Genomic DNA, 17,825 nt, shown 5'->3' with positions numbered 1-17,825 from the left:
TTACAGCCTAAAGCAAAAGTTCAACTATCCTATAGGATGGAATTTTTGTGTGCGTGTTTGTAGGTTGTGTATATTTTGTTGTCACCTACTTGGCATGGAAGTACAAAAACATTATGCCTTCAAAAAGCACCATAATGATAATACCATAGTGTTCAGTAAAGTGCCTTACCTTGGTAAAGAATAGCACAAAATACTCAAACTGTAAAACATTTCACACACACACACACACACACACACACATACATATATATACACTGTATAATGGTCGATCGATATATCGGTTTTGCAGATTAATCGGCACTGATAACAGATTTCTGAAACTATCGGTTATTGGCAAAAATCCACACCGATGGTTTTTCCCCATTGCATCCGGTGCTGGAGTGGCTGGGAAGGGTCCGCTGTCGTTATACAGTACGAGAGCGGCCTCTAGAGGCGAAATAAAAACTATCACTTCACTGATGCCTTGTGGTGTTCGTTTTGAGACTACACTCTGCATGGAGCGGAACACTTCAGACACTTAAAACATCAACAACGTAAAGGCATGTATACAGTACATGTTGTCATATAATTATAAAGTAATTAATTTGTTGACGAGATGCTGCATTAGTAGAGAACAGCAGTATGTTTGCTGACAAGGCTAAGAGGACGCTAACATTAAAGCTAACCTCAAGCGGTTAGAACAATGTGACAAAAATACACGCAAGTCCAAATATTTAAATCTCACGATTTTTACCATTTATTACCATCTAACTGCATTAGTTTATATCCAGCTGGTCACGTGTATGCATTCGTTAGCCAGCTAAGTTGCATATTTTAAGCAAGTGATGTGAGAAAGCAAATTAATATCTTAATGCTGCCGAGAGAAACATATAAACAAATCAGAAACGCATCTGATTTCAATAAAACAAACATTTAAATCAGGCTTTTCCCAGCCTCTCTAGAGCTGGGGAGGGGGATGAAGGGAGGGAAAAACAAAACAAAAAAGAGGAGAGGGAAAGGGCAAGGTGGAGCGACAGTGTAAGAGAGAGAGAGAGAGAGAAGGGGGAGAGAGAGAAAAAAACTTGCTTGCCGGTTGCCGGACACGCCGTCACCTGGTGCTTGACCTCTCCTCCACCCTCTGGTGGACAACAGCCACTCCTCCCCGGGCGGACCGGAGCAAGTCCTATGACCCCTAGCGGATGGAGCGCCGCTCTGCCTTTTGCCGGCCGGTAGGGTGCACCTCCGCCCCTGGCAGCGGCTCCACCACTTAAGGCAGCCGGCAGCGAGCCCCTCTTCCCCTTGCGGACTGCGGCCGTTCCTCCGCGTCCAGGCAGCTGGCAGCGACTCCTTTGTCCCTGCTCCTTTGGGCAGATGGCAGTGGTGAGGACACCGTGACAGCGCATCCCTCCTCCTTTCCAGGCTTCGGCAGGAGGCAGGAGCCAGCTGAACAATCAAAGTAATATTTTACTTTGTTTCATGTACATCAGTAAAGAGAAGACTCAGGGGTGCAGGCCTTATGGGAAGAATTGCAAAGAAAAAGCCACTTTTGAAACAGAAAAACAAAAAGAAAAGGTTAGAGTGGGCAAAGAAACACAGACATTGGACAACAGATAATTGGAAAAGAGTGTTATGGATCTTAACCCCATTGAGCTTTTGTGGGATCAGCTAGACTGTAAGGTGCGTGAAAAGTGCCCGACAAGACAGTCACATCTATGGCAAGTGCAATAGGAAGTGTGGGGTGAAATGTCACCTGAGTATCTGGACAAACTGACAGCTGGAATGCCAAGGATCTGCAAAGCTGTCATTGCTGCATGTGAAGGATTTTTTGATGAGAACTCTGTGAAGTAGTTTAATTTTTTTCAAATTGTAATAGTAATTTTTCATGTTATTAATGTCCTGACTATACATTGTGATCAGTTGAATGCCACTTTGGTGAATAAAAGTACCAATTTCTTTCCATAACAGCAAAACCTGTACATTATTCCAAACTTTTGGCCACCAGTGTATATGTATATGTCTGTATATGTATATGTGTGTGTGTGTGTGTGTGTGTGTGTGTATGTATATATATATATATATATATATATATACACACACACACACACACACACACACACACACACACACACACACACACACACACAGTTTATATAATATATATTCCTAATGAAATGTGGATGTAATACTGATCTTTTTATATTAAATAAATTAAAATGATATGCCGATATAAAGTTAACTCTTTAAATGTAAATATTAACCAGTGATCTGTTGCTCATTATATAATATTTAAATATCTCATTCATCAAATTGAGTCATTATACATTATTGCCAAAAATATTGTTAATTTATGTAGATTTGAGCAGGTGCTCTTACTGTAATACAGATCCACTTAACATAATCAAGAGAACACAGTGACGAGGCCAAATCTGGCCTCTCATTGCAACCACAATAACTATAATGAGGTAGATAGTGATTGTCGCAACGTGAGCTATGACGTTTTCGCATTTGTGTGTGTATTCGTGTTCACTCCTCTGCTGAGTCATTCCATTCCATTAGCGTAGTTTCCAGCACTTTAGTCACCCAGTTGACACAGTCATCAGCATGGCCCAAATAACAGGCTGACAGTATTGGGGCTAAATCTGGTGTTGGAACCCTGGACACATCACAATGATGTGGCTGCTGCCGGCCCCCTCTAGAGGGATGTAATTCAGTCCAGTAATTGGCCAGGAAATCAGTTCTGGAAGCAGCTGTTTAAGGTGAAGTGTGTAATATTCTTTTTCTATCCTAGTTTAATATGAAATGACAACTATAAATAAGCTATTCACAAGTTGATTTCATGAAAGTGTGGCACTGTACCTCTGGAGCACTTTGTTTCTTTGTTTGAGCAGTCTGTCCATTTCTGGCTCAACCAATGGCAATAGTTTGGGGTAGGACTACTTGTTTTGTCAAACAATGGCAGATGGGGTGGTAGGAGTGTTTGGGAAACTTGTTTGGAAACGATAATTGTGTTAGCTTGACAAAACCACCACTATTGACTTGGTAAAGTTTTTTTTTAATTTTTTTTATCCCTAAACCGAGATAAAAATTCCTAACACTAATTCCTAACAGTAACTCCTCCTAGAGGTTTCAAGCAACATCCGCCAAGCTTTGCACAGATCTTCAGACTGTACTGGAATAGTGTTCTGTGTCTTTTCTAACTGATTAGGCTTGCGGTCTTCGCACAGGGGACGATCGTATATCGGAAAAGTCCAATAGACTTACATTGAGAGAATGTCAAATGGGCCAACTCAAACTGTCAAAAAAAATATCTCACACTCTATCTCTCTCTCCCTATCCCATAGCAATGCCTAGCAACCAGCTAGAACACCCTAACAATGCCTAGCAACCAGCTAGGATACCCTAGCAACCAGTCAGAACACCCTAGCAATGCCTAGCAACTATCCCAAACATCAAAACAGTCAGCTGGAACAGCCTAGCAATGCCTAGCAACCAGCTAGAACAGCCTAGCAAAGCTTAGCAACCTGCCAGAACACCCTAGCAACTGCAAGCTGTAGCTACAACACCCTAGAAATGCATAGAAACCAGCCAGAACACCCTTTTGACACTAATGTTAAATCAAAGTTTGTGTTTAAAAAACTTTACCTAGTAATCTAGTAAACTTTACCTAGTAAACTTTACCTAATAATCTAGTAAACTCGTTTGGTTCAGCTAGTGGTGCACAAATTGCACAATTAACTTTAAAAGTCAACTTAAGTTGGCATTTGCAAAGTAATTTAACTTCCATAATGTGATGTATTTTCAAGTGAAACAGGAAATTAAATGAGAAAAATGTAGGGTGGGACCTATGTTTATAAGGATCCATCCATAGGGAATGAACTGGAAAAAGCATTGCTTACTGAACCAGAATGGAGCCAGGTGGTTGCAGGGGGAGGGATTGAAAAATTAGATGTCTTGGAGCCGACAAGGAATGGCATTTTAGAGGTGTATCAAGTTATACAATTTAAATGTAAGCCATGTAGATGTTTTTTCTTTAGAATAACATGCACCAATGAATAGTGTACAGTAAGACCTCAAACATGTATTGAAGTAAAAAAGATACATTTTAACACCGTGTTGACTTTTTGTGCATCGTCGCAATGTGTGGCTACATCTACAACAAATGACTTTTAGTTGGGAAGATGTAAGTCCACTTAAAAATAATCAGTTCAAAATTGGAAAGTGATGTATCTATGTAAAGTGATCTCTATGGTGCACTAATTAAGAGATAGCAATGCCAGTTATTTCTGCTGTAGTTGCTGTTATTCATATGAGAGGATTATAAACCACACAAATATATCTCTGGCATATATATATATATATATATATATATATATATATATATATATATTTATTTATTTATTTATTTTTTAAGGAAAGAGTCATTCGCAACTCGTTAAGAACCCCTCATTAAACATCAGTCCGGAATTAATTGTCTATCTGCATCCCAGCGGATCCTTTGATTCGTTCTTTGCTCTTGCCCCTTGGGGAGCATCTTGCCTTGCGTAACTTCAGTGTGCTGCACCATACTGCTCCATGCCCCCCTGTGTTTCAAGTTTTTGCAGGAAACCCCCTGCTTTGGGATGGATCAGTGACCTGGACTGCAGTGCAGCTCGGAAAATTACTTAACCTTGCGTAACTTAATTAGCATAAGTCATTAGGAGTGAGATAATTACAATGTCCTGAAAAAAAAAAAACCCCGATAGGAATACAAAGAGAGCTGAAACTGTGTGAGAGGCTTTTTCTGTAATTTCTTACAATTATGTAACAATTTGTTGTTCCACGTCAAGCAAAAATGTCAATGTCCAATAATCCAAATGTGTCAGATTTGCTAAACAAATTTATAATTGGGTAAAATATTATAACAGCTGCTTGAAAGCTCAGATTATAATGTTTATACAGACAAAATAAGGTTTTAATGATTTTGGGACTGATTTATGAACTGAACTAATGGGTACACTGGTCTGCTGTGAGAGAAGATAGACTGCCCCCTGGTGGTGTATGGTCGTATGGTTCGTTTATGACCACAACTTGGTTGAAGGTTATCTTGTACTTGTGAATGACTGGAATCAGTTGAGAATTACTTGAGGTGTGTTGGAGAAATGTGTATTTTAAATGTTACTTGGTGAAGTTAATGCAGATTTCATAGACTTAACTGTACCTCTGTCAAGAGAATAACCCATAGTAGCGCCGTTAAAATCTTGCTCTTATGTGAAAGTTATTGGGTTAAAGAAAATAGGATTAACAAATAGTCGCAGTGGTCTTGGAATAATAAATGCACAATGGCATAATAATTAGAGATGCTAACAAAGTTAATTAGGTGAATCTCATAAAAAGCCTCGAACATTTCCAGGTCAAATTTCACCCCCCAAAATATACTAATTTACATATATATATACACACCGATCATCCACAACATTAAAACCACCTTCCTAATATTGTGTAGGTCCCCCTCATGCCACCAAAACAGCACCAACCCGCATCTCAGAATAGCATTCTGAGATGATATTCTTCTCACCACAATTGTACAGAGCGGTTATCTGAGTTACCGTAGACTTTGTCAGTTGTAACCAGTCTGGCCATTCTCTGTTGACCTCTCTCATCAACAAGGCGTTTCCATCCACAGAACTGCCCCTCACTGGATGTTTTTTGTTTTTCTGGCATCATTCTGAGTAAATTCTAGAGACTGTTGTGTGTGAAAATCCCAGGAGATCAGCAGTTACAGAAATACTCAAACCAGCCCGTCTGGCACCAACAATCATCCATGCGATTATCTAATCAGCCAATCGTGTGGCAGCAGTGTATAAAATAATGCAGATAGGGGTCAGGAACTTCAGTTAATGTTCACATCAACCATCAGAATGGGGGAAAAAATGTGATCTCAGTGATTTGGAGCGTGGCATGATTGTTGTGCCAAACGGGCTGGTTTGAGTATTTCAGTAACTGCTGATCTCCTGAGGTCAGCAGAGAATGGCCAGACTGGTTCGAACTGACAAAGTCTACGGTAACTCAGATAACCGCTCTGTACAATTGTGGTGAGAAGAAAATCATCGGGTAGGCGCTGTTTTGGCAGCACGAGGGGGACCTATACAATATTAGGCAGGTGGTTTTAATGTTGTGGCTGATTGGTGTGTGTGTGTGTGTGTGTGTGTGTGTGTGTATATATATATATATATATATATATATATATATATATATATATATATATATATATATATTACAAATAATAAACTTTTGCAAAAAGAAAATATTTAGTTTCATATTGAAATTACTGTCATGAAAATAATGTCACAACATACGTTATTGCAGTGGTCTTAAAGGCTTAATTTTTTTATGCAAAATTTAAATATATATATAGATGTAATTTAGATATGTTATATAATCATTTATATAAGTATAAAAGTATATAATAATGTTTTGTCATGGTGTAATTTATCTTAATGGTCTTAGGAAAGGCTTAATTGTATTTATGCTAAATATAAATTTATTTTTTTCTTTTGATTTTGGGGTGAAATGTAACTTGTGCACATGTTCTTGACAGGTTTCATGAAATTCATCCAATTACTGATTCTAATTTTGGAGGTTTCTAGCAGTCTTGCTATTTCTGTGTCACTGTTCTTCTTAACAGATGTTCCTCAGTATCACAAAATGATTGTGTTTAAATCAACTCTGACAGTAGTGCTAAGCCATTAGAAATTGCTGAAATCTGCATTTCAATAGTAAAGCCAAGGTACACTGGCATGCTGCTGATGTCACATTCGTACTGTATTAAAAGTGTATAAAATAAAAGCTAGTGAGGCCTAATTATCTGACGATACTCAGTTTCTCATTTTTAATTAGACTGGCAGGTCACTTTCCAAAGGGTTCTTCTTAATGAAGGTGCACCCAGAGGTTGATAAAAAGCGTTTGGAAAGATAATTTCTGATGGTCTGCATGATTAAATTGGCTTAAATGAAAGACACATCTAATGCTCTGTGTTAGCAACACCATCTAGCAAGGGCAAAATGTGTTTTTTCTCTCATCCGTCAGAGTTTGCATCCATTTAGCTAGGCAGACAGTATTGCCGTCAGCGCAATAGTTTTTAATGGAAACGTAATGAGATGAGGAGTCGATATGGTCTTTATTCCTTCTCATTTCGATGGGGCCTCGTCAATTCAATGCATTTCATGCAGCGTTTTTATGTGTGTGTGCATTTACACAGGTATGTAGGGACGGATGATACATCAATGACTTCCCATTGCTTAAGGATTAGACTAATCCTTCTTTGAGTTCAGATAGGCCAGGCAGACTGTAGACCCCTCCTTCTAATAAGGAATCACAGAGGTTAGACATGCTTCCTGTACCTGAAGCTGTCCGCCTCCTCCACTCAAGTATTTTTGATATTTGATGAAGCCAGACACCAACATGACATTAGTCGATCCGTGTCAAAAGCAGTCTTAGGACATTACTGTCTTAAAAACGAATGTTTGTTCTAGACTTAAATGATTTATATATCACAGATGAGTACCTCAATTTTGTTTAGTACCTTCAGCTAGTTTTTTAGTTAGATTAAGGCTGATAATGCCTCTGGTTAAAGGATATTCCAATATTTTTGGGAAGTCACAATGATGTGTTTTGGGGGGCTCAGATGGCCGAAACACAGCCACCTGCCGTGGGGTGAAGATTACCGTTTGATCTCAGAGGAGGTGACGGGGGTGACTAACATGTATGCTGTAGATACAGGTAATAAATCCTACTTCAAAGGCGAACAAGCCTTTTCCAGGAGTGCAGGTGGTAACTCTTGCCTGATCAACACATGTACTGATTCTTGTTCTAAAGACTAATGTAATAATTTCCTCTCTAATTGCTTTTACTTGCTTTAGTTGGTTGTCACTTTATTGTGGCTTAAAAGGAACATTGTGAAGGAATAACTGTTTGAAAGTAGAGAATTTAACTTGACCTTTCTTACTCCATTGGTAAATTGTTTATCTAGTTTTAAGAATGCATCTCATTACATTTTGAAATCTTTTCTAAGAATTATGTCTAAAACATTGGCCAATGGGGTAAGAACAAAAATAAACTTTAATTCTTGATATATTATATGAAAGTAACTTATGCTGGTGTGCTCTCTAGTAAATTAATTCCCAAGTATTAAGGATGTTTAAATGTTATTTTTACTTGTTAACAAGACAATACTACGATTTATTTCTTTTTGCGGTCCTTTTTGAAAAAGAAAAAGTACTTTTATAGGCATTAGAACATGTGGCTTCAATGGTCAAATTAAACTGAGTAATAAGTGTTTATTTTAACTTTCAAATTAAATCAACAATGAAGGCCATGCAAACTTCCGTTTCAGGTATGTTAGATATTAAGAGTTACATATGACTGATTATCTGTCTGGTGACTGATACAGTGAGTCATCATCAATGATAAACAGTACGTGTTATGTTTCGACGCATGCATCGTATTTCGAACAACCATAGCATGGTATATCTTTATAGTTCAAGTGTTAATGAGCATATCTAGAAACTGAGACGTTTTATTTGCAAAATATGGCCTTAAAGTAAACATCAAGCATTTATGTTGTCAGATATGCCTGTGTAATTGACTTCACTATTATATTCAAGTCAGAAATCAATCAAAGATCTTACTTTGTGTGGGTACAAGCTCAAGATAGATAAGACCAATGGTCAAGAAGTAGTTTTCATAATGGAATAGACTAGAGAAAAGCAATAATCTAAGATCAGCATCCAGTGGCTTTTGTTGTGTTCTGAGACTCATACATGTCAGATGGTGGACATGAGTTCATAAAGAAATTAGCTGGATTAGAGCACAGATTGTCTGGATTTGCAAACTGGTGTCCACTCTTCAGTAGAAAGAAAGAGGGGAAAAAAGAAATAAGAGAGTCTGGTCTTTAGTCCTTTTTTTTTTCTTTTTTTTTTCTTTTTTTTTGTCATATTGTTTCATATTCTTTTGGGACTCCGTTTCATTAAAGGTATGGCTGAGGTTTTAACCAATACCATAATGTACTGTACATGGCATGTTGTTGTTTCATTCTACTGCTTAGGATTTGTACAGAATTGGACAGTTTTACAGAATTACTGCATTTTAATGTAGCATTTTATATTTTTGTGCATCAGACAGCCATAAGGTTACCAAAAGATTGCATGCCATAAATTATTTTGCTCTGTGGGAATCTTTGTTCAAATGTCATCAAGTGAGTCTCTGAATCAGCCTAATTGTTTTTCTCTGTAGTTCAGTATTACTGGGCTATTGGGGTAGTTTTCATTGGAACCACTTGTGGGAGCTCTTCTCTTGTACAAAAACTGCTTTTTTTTTCTCCTGACCCACATGGCTTTTACTAGTATGGCTGATTAAATTTACCTCCATGAAGGAACTTAGACTAAAAGAATTGGCAACATCTACACCTAATATAGTACAGTGGGGTTCAAAAGTCCACATTAAAAATCAAATATAAACTTTTTATTTTTTCTTTTATTATTGTTACTGTTTATACTGATAATATAATTAGAAATTATGATTATATAATTTGTAATGGAAAAATATGTTGTTAAAGTAGAAAAATGCAAAATAGAAGCATTTTCACTTGTGTACTCAGACTTTTGAACCCCATTGAATGTAACTGGTGACTGCTGCTAACGTTCAGCCTGGCATATCCTTTTTTGTTCCATGGACATCAGAGACCCGTTTACGCATGGTATTAAGATGCTTTCGGGTGATCCGTTTAGAAGTGGTCAGAGCTAAATACAGGTCTAAACAGGCTCTAAAATGTTTTGTGAGCAGATCACAAATAACACATATGGAGGTGGTAAGAAACACATGTGACCACATTGTATTTGAGGTGTGAACGCTTATCCGTGTTGCATGTGTCTCAGGCAGCAGTGAAGCACCACCACTCACCTGTCAATTAACCACTAAAACAAGAATTTTAAACTTTGCCGGTTTCAAGTGGCTTTAAAAGGAAATAACCATCTGATTGAAAACTAAAAAAAAATGCAAATACATACACAAGCACAAGAACTTAACAGATCCTCTTTAGATCCATATGACACAGTGATTGATGTGTCTCGTCATGAAATCAGAGACCCTGCCCTCGAAATCTGAACACAAGTGGTCACAGGAGATGCATTAGTGCGACCAAATGTAAACAGCGATCTACCTTGCTTGACCACATGCGATCAAATCACCCGAGACGCATCTTAATAACAGGTGTAAACAGGGTCAGAAAGTCATACGTGTTTGTAACAACATGTGGGTGAGAAAAGATGACAGAATATTCATTGTTGTGTGAACTATCATTTAAACATCTTAATTGCAAAGCCAAAGTATTGCTTACAGGGATATGTGTTGAAATGCTTTTTATATTTTCGTAATGGAGTTTCATTTGTGGCGTTCATGTGAAAACTTTTTAAATGACTTTCCCTTAGCATAGGCCAAAACCAGAGATTTGTTTGGCATTTCAGTCTCCCAACCCCCTATGTATTGAGCCTCCTGTTTATGTTTGTCATTTTCTGGCTTGTTAAATTGGATGAGGAAACACAGTTGCGAGGGAGGGAAGTTTGTGAAGGAAGGGTAGGAAAGGGAATTAGAGAGAAAGCGAGGGCCTGGGGAGAGAAGCTCTACAAAATGCCCTTTCACTTGGATGCTTTTTTAGGATGGTGCAATTGTTGGTAACCTTGCTGAAGATACTCTGCTTCCAAAGCATCTGGAACCCCCACACCCCCGTTTTAATCTACACTCACAGCAGCAACTCCTACAGGTTTTTCTCTCCAGGTGCCTTGGCAATGCCTCCGCATTAAAGAAACAAAGGATTCCACTCCTTGTTTTACTGTTATCCGTGGGACATGTGGGAGCAGCTTGAAGTTCAAACAGACCCTCTCGGTCATGCCAAGAGCCGGAACATTTCAGAATTTGCCTACACTGCTGACTGCAGGATTGCACAGACCCGTTTTTGACAGCAGGAGAAGACACAAGTCGCTAAATTTATCACTTCAATGAGCACAGGTTTGTGTTTCATAGGGTACTGTTTTTCCACCTAAAATCTCCTGCAAGGCAAAAGTTGCAGAGAGGTCGTGCTGGGGCTTGTTTGAAGATCCCCCCCCCCCCTTTTCCTAACTCTGTCTCTCACAAGACAAAGGTGAGGTATTATGCTTGCTTTTGGAATGTGGCCTGGAGGTGAAAGACTGAGGCAGCGGCTGTGCTAAGGACAGAGAGAGTGTTTAAGCTGTCGAGAACAAGCTTGTGGAGGTTTTCTTGTGATATCATGCTGGTTTTTGGTAGCCATACTGCAGGTTTCATTTATAAAGACAAGATCACATCTCTTCAACAACACCAGATTGGAAAGAAGCTATACGGAGTTGCCAGTATCCCAGATGGGACTCCAGGAGGAGGTGCAGACTCCCACACAGACAGGAGGGGCAGAGATGAGAGGCGAGGCTGAGTTGGGATTCATAAAGAACAACGTGGGAGAGGAAGACGAAAAGCAAGAGGTGGATCAGAGGGAGGAACATCAAGAAAGCCCGAGGCAGAGGAGGAGTGCAGCTGGAAAGCTCAAAAGGTGGCTTTACCTGAGCAGTGCAGGCGTGCAAAGGAGCGGGGGGTGGAGGAAAGGGGAAGTATTAGGAATGAGGATAGACAGGTTACCTCCTTTCCTCCAAGATAGCTGCGTTCAACAATTGTCTACGGGAGACTTTGACTTGGCTGGGGAAGAGAAAATAAATTGGACCAAAGAACTCTGGGCTGGTGTAGAGGTTTGCCACATTCACAAAGAAGTAAGCTGTAATGCTAACTCTGTGGAGAATACAACAAAACCTCATGTGGTGGTCTTGCGAAGGCCCTCACATGGGCTTCGGCTCCTGGGCAGACGGAGGGCAATGAGCATGTTTGTCTTCCCAGATGATCACAGGACACAGCAAACCACAACGACCAACCACCAAGAGAGGTCTGGGAGACCCCGCAGTGTTTGCATGTTGGCAGCTACCAACTCTAGCAGCCTTCTTCCGGATGCCTCTAATAACCAAGTTTACCCAGTCCAAAGGTGTAGGACGAGCCATGCCGAGCTGCATGCTGTAGACGGTCTTAAACACGACATGCCGCCTTCTTGCAGCCTCCCTATTCATCCACAAGAAGAGCCATCAATACGTCAGATTTTAAAAAGCAGGGGCAGACCACGGCCTGTTAGCATGACTGTTCTTGAGCTTAAAGCACACAGTGGCTCCAGGGATGAGATTGCGTGCCATACTGACACTGGTAGCTTGCCCCGTTCAGGTTTCCGTTGGAGGTGGTTTAGTCGACAGGCACAGGGAAAGGAAGTGGTGGCCACACAAATGTCAGGGAAGCAAAAGGAACCCATTGTCACCAAGGCAGAAGAACCAAAGAGAACGTTTGGCTCACTGCGAAGGAGCTTGAGTCTCAGGATCAGGCGAAATCGTAATCAGCCAGGACAGGAGGACAAAACTGAACGGAGACGCACCGCAAGCATTGGAGAAAAATCTGTGCAAACCGCTCGCCCGTTTTCCTACCTAACTGGCAGAACGTTAACCCCAACTTGTGAGCAAGACGAGGAACAAGGGGCCACACAGTACATAGAGTACCAAACTCGAGGCAAGGTAGCAGTCTTGGAGGTCCCTCTCCGTCCTGTCAAACTTACCAAGCCCAACAAACAAACTCAGACAGAGACTAGTTTTTGGCAGCTAATTGCTAGTCATTTTAAGAGGAAGGACCAGTCGTCCAGCAACAAATCTGAGCTTTGCACTGAGAGCCAAGCGGTTGGCAGCCATCCCCCTGTGAGAAATAAAAAGCCGGATTCTGTTGCTATAGAGATTCTCAGTGGCATTGGCTTCAGGAAAGGTCAAGGTAAGTTGTGTAAAATGCATAAATTTAATTCCAACATCTCTGACGCAGCAACCCCAGAAGGTTCTGCTTTTTTTCTGGAGGAGACAGACCCAGAGTGCTTGAATGTAGCCTGGAGAGTAGGCAAATTGATTAAATATTAAAGTTATATTGAAGGGCTGGCCTGGGCTTCACCATCAGGCATAATAAGTGGTTAAATGCATTATTCACTCTGAGTGCTTCATCTCTGTTGGAGTGTGTGTGTGTGGTTGAGCTGTTAATTGGCTCCAAGAGGAGTTTTCTTCTAGTGAAAGTCTGCACTGAAATTGAATTAGGAAGCAAAAAAGTGCCCATCAAATCTCGTTTAATCCCTCCATCATTAATGCTTTCAAGGTAATCAAACAGACTGCATGAATAAGTCAAGGGTGGATAAATGACTGACATTGATAGAAAAGAGAAAGGAACAGAATTAATGATGCTGGTATACTATTTTAACCCTCTTAAGCGGGTGAGCCTCTCTATGGAATTGTTTACCTTTCGGAAAATATTTCATATGGAACAATGCTCACAATCTCATGGGATTGAAGTAGGGGTTTGGTTCATATTTGCAACTCTGATGGTTAATTTGTGACGCAGCATGCTGAAAACACTCCGTGATATTTTAAACATGTTTGGACTTTTTTTTTTTTTTTTTTTTTTTTTTTTGCCTGCAGCTCATGTGTCGTCTCGAAGGCAGTGTAAACAAACAGTACAGATGCAAAGCTTTATGCAGTGATTTTTAAAAAGGCATTAGGTTACAAAGAATAGGCCTAGGCTCATCTCTTCTGTAATCCATATTTGGATGATGAATATTTTATTAGATTTGCCTATAGCATTTTTGCATTCGTCAGATGTGAATATTTTGCAAGGCATGTGTGCAATGTTAGAGTCTAACAACATTGCAAAGGGTTCACACAAATTATGATATTGATCTATTTTTGCCTTAAATCAATGAAGCCTGGCTGGCAAATGCATTGTGAAATATTTACTCTTTCTTTTTGTTGAAGGTTGTAATATGTAATTTAAATTTAACGCCTGCAAACACAAGACAACTGAAACTTCAGTGAAGAGTAACAAGTGAGAGGTGCTATTTGAAAAAGAGCTGTTGTTTAAAAATAAGGACATTTTTTGCAAGAAGGCAGAGGATGATCTTAGGAGCACACATTTTTATTATGTTTTAAGCACCCATTACCTAGTAGAACAGCAAGAGCAATGTCGACAGCATAGGTAAAAATAAAGTAAGAGGAACTTTCAGTCCCAGGCCCCTTTGTGTCTGACTTGTATTCGGATGCATGGACTAAATGTATAGCAAACTGCCTTATGTAGGGCCAAACATTTAGCTATACACTAGTTTATGTAGGGCCCTACACTTAGGTTTACATTAGCTTATGTTGGGCCATACATTGGGGTATACATTAACTTATGTAGGGTCATACACTTGGCTATACACTAGCTTTTGTAGGGCCATACATTAGGTTATACATTAGCCTATGTAGATACATTAACTTATGTAGGACCATACATTTGTCTGTACTCTTACTTATGTAGCTTATGTAGGGTCATGCACACCTGGGTATACACCATCTTATATTGAGTCATTCACTTGGGCATACACTGGCTTATGTAGGGCCAAACACTTGGGTATGCATTAGCTTACATAGGGCCATACACTTGGCTATACACTAGCTTATTTGTCGTCATCCAATTAATAGTGTTGCTTTTGGGATAACTTGAACTTTCTTCTCACAATGCCTACTTAAATTTTTCTGGGAACGCTCTCTTAACATGACAAGCTCTCGAGAATGACTTACCAGGCTTGTTTTTAGGCAGTACCATTAGTCACTCTTCAAATAAAGATAACAAATTAAGCACTGTGTGTACACCATTGGTATCTACTTTCATAGGTTACTAAGGAAACTGTCCTTCCCAAACTCTCTAACTGGACTTTCTTTGCAAAGTTAACTGACAGCCTGGAATGTAGGTGTGTTTGTAAAACTTGAGAGCTTTTTGGACCAAAGCTTAGGTGTGTGGTGTGCAAAGCTGAATTGCATGTACCTGTCTATACATGCCCTGGTGGTTTGACAAGCACGTCGTTTATGGATCTTGACTGTTTTCAGTAGCTTTGAGTTCTTTGAGATTTAAAGGGGTAGTACACCCAAAAATGACAATTCTGTAATTTGCTCGCCCTTATGTTTTTTCAAATGTGGACTTTCTTTCTGCCACAGAACAGAGAAGGAGATGTCACCATTCGCTTTAATTTTATGGCGAAAAAGATGCAATGACAGTGAATGTTGACTGAGATTCTTTCATCTCCTTTTGTGTTCCGTGGAAACAAGAAAGGCATACTGGTTTGGAACAACATAAGGGTAATTGTATGATTTTAACTGACTTTTCATCTTTGGGTAAACTATCCCTTTAATTACCTTCCTTCACTTGCTTAAAAAGTTCCAGACTCTCCTCATAGTTCTTCTCAGATGGGATTCAGATGACTCTTTTTTTTCTTTTCTTTTTTGGCCTTGGGGCCATGCCAGCTGAGTTTAAATAGCTGGATAAAGGAAATGGTGTGTGTGAGGTCACTTCAGAAGTTGCTAAGCTGGAAAATTGCATCACATGTAGCTTGAAAGAATCCATTGCTGTAGATTATAAAAGAGGGTGGCGCGCTTTAGAGGGTGCAACAGAAATGGGAACTTCTTGAAAAGAAATTGCTTTCTAACCACTCCATTAACAAATGCTCAGAAATGTTTTGAATGCTCCAAAAGTGGCTTTTGAATATGCATTTTAATGTATTTCCTTCGTAGTTAGTTCCCCATATCTAGCATCCATGCAGCTCTGTTCTTCTCCAACAAGAGATAACTTCTCATCCTTAAAAACATTACTGACCAATCCAACCTTGGCAACTGTTGCCATCAACCATATTATAAGACAAGATTTTTGTAAGTCTGTGGATATCCTGTGTGTTTAGATGGCTTTAAATGGAATTTTACAGCTTGAGAGAGCAACAGCAACAAAAGGGGGTGGAGCGTAGCGAAGGGTCAGTTATTGTGTTTTCATGCTCGATCATTGCTTTGTTCTTCATCACTGATGGATATTTCTCTGGTACTCATCCCCACCCCTGCTCTGTACTTCTCAAACTGAGTTTTAGCCTTTAAGCGGGCCTGAAATTGCATTCAGCAGCTTATAAATGCCCTCAACTCCCATGTGATTGAGACAGACTTGCCTCGCTGCAAAACTCTGACTCACTGTTTCTTCTACTTCATAACAAAAAAGTTTGCCTAGGCTCCCACATGACAATTCCAAAAGTGCTTTGTTTGCAGTTCACCATTCAGAATGAAAGCATCAAATTGAAATTCTGTGGCACAACATCAATTTGATGGTTATTCATAGTGGTGGGAATTAATTTTAGCCATCTGTCACTTCAAAATATTGCAGTATTTACTCAATACCTGCCTCATTGAGTTTGGATTACATGTCATTAACTGACATGTAAAATCAAATTACTTTGACTCTTAAAGACCTCCGTTGTAATGATGCCTTCTAATGTTTGTGTTCTCAGGTTACCTTGGCACATCTTTGGAAAAAAACAAATACAATAATATAATGTCCTAAGGGATTGTGAGGTGTGGTTGTCATGTTCAGATGTGTTTGGCTGTGGGTGTGAGTCAACTTTTCCTTGGATCAGTGTGTGACCAGATTAAAAAGAAGCATTAAAAAGTCATCAGAACATGCAGCTGAATGTAACAGGATGACTATTGTTATGTGAATCACAAACAAGGAGTTTGTTGAGCTTGTCTTGAAGAAAATCCTGGCCATTCTTTTCCATGCAGTGACAGTGAATGGTGACTGGGACTGTCACCTTGCAAAAAAGCACCATACAAGTATAATAAAAGTGGTCCAGATGACTCGTGCTCTATATTTCAAGTATTCTGAAGTCATATTGTAGCTTTGTGTGAGGAACAAACTGAAATTCAAGTAGATAGGAGCTGTTTTCTGTACTTGTACTGTATGCTTATTACCAGTACCTACACAGAAAATAAAAGCCTGGGGGTGTTTCCAAGATAGCCTCTGAGTGAACTGACTTTCCTTTTGGTTCATTTAGTACTAAATGTTCTTAAATTACATGAAAAAAGTGCATGATACTCTTTATCCTGCATTGGGTATTTAGCTTACAATTGGATCCATTTCTAGATGTATTTTCTCGTTCTGCCCCCTGCTTCCTCTGAATCCACAAAGTAGTTCTTTTTCTCTTCCCTGAAGCTTTGAATTGTAATTGTGATTCGATTGGACAAGAGCAGCGAAGTGAAAAATGATCTGAATAATGCAGTACCACAGATCTGTGCAGTGCATTAAACAAGGCTGCCCATGTACCCACTGTGATGATGTAATATTTGCTGCACAAAAGATAATGTGTGTGGCACAGAAACGGGCAGGGTTCTGCTGAGCCAAAGAGGCACTTGCATTTTCGCTGTTATTCAATCCATGTAGCTATAATGACAAACATGTTTACAAGTAGTAATTATGGTCTCACATTTGATGTTCCACTTTTATGCATGGGTGAGTCTCACAAAAGCATGTCCAGGTCATTTCAGGTTAAGATCAGAAAGCAAATTATATACAGTATATATATTATTTTATATATATTTTTAGGACCATAAAGTTTACATTGTGACATTATTTCCATAATTCAGCACATGTTCCCCCCATAAAGCACTTTTTTTTAATTTATTTTTTTATATATATATTATTCTCAAATGTGATTATTCTCATTACTGTAATAGTCATTGTTTTCTGTATTACAGAAAACACTAATACAATTATTATTTTATTAATGAATTAATTAAAGCCAGTACAATAAATACTACCCTTATATATAAAGATGTTTACGTTATAAATAATATCAAATTATTTTTGGATTACAGTATTTAGAATGAGATTTTTTTACA

The 17,825-nt window shown here is 39.2% G+C and overlaps 1 protein-coding gene across 2 annotated transcripts in view; it reads left to right on the top strand.

Moving 5' to 3' along the window:
• The window catches only part of agap3 (ArfGAP with GTPase domain, ankyrin repeat and PH domain 3), a 224,973-nt gene that overhangs the window by 83,009 nt on the left and 124,139 nt on the right, over positions 1–17,825 (top strand). Inside the window, exon 1 of one of the 2 annotated variants that reach the window (XM_051686601.1) lies at positions 10,911–12,870. The exons of the other annotated variant lie outside the window; for it this stretch is intronic. Coding sequence (XP_051542561.1) covers positions 11,388–12,870 — 1,483 coding nt within the window. The 5' untranslated portion in view covers positions 10,911–11,387. Of the gene's footprint in view, positions 1–10,910; positions 12,871–17,825 lie in introns of those variants that run through there. 2 annotated transcript variants of the gene reach the window in all.

Source organism: Myxocyprinus asiaticus, chromosome 44 (assembly GCF_019703515.2).
Source record: "Myxocyprinus asiaticus isolate MX2 ecotype Aquarium Trade chromosome 44, UBuf_Myxa_2, whole genome shotgun sequence".
Taxonomy (NCBI): domain Eukaryota; kingdom Metazoa; phylum Chordata; class Actinopteri; order Cypriniformes; family Catostomidae; genus Myxocyprinus; species Myxocyprinus asiaticus.
The sequence above is the reverse complement of the archived record's forward strand: the minus strand, read 5'-3'. Positions and strand labels throughout refer to the sequence as shown.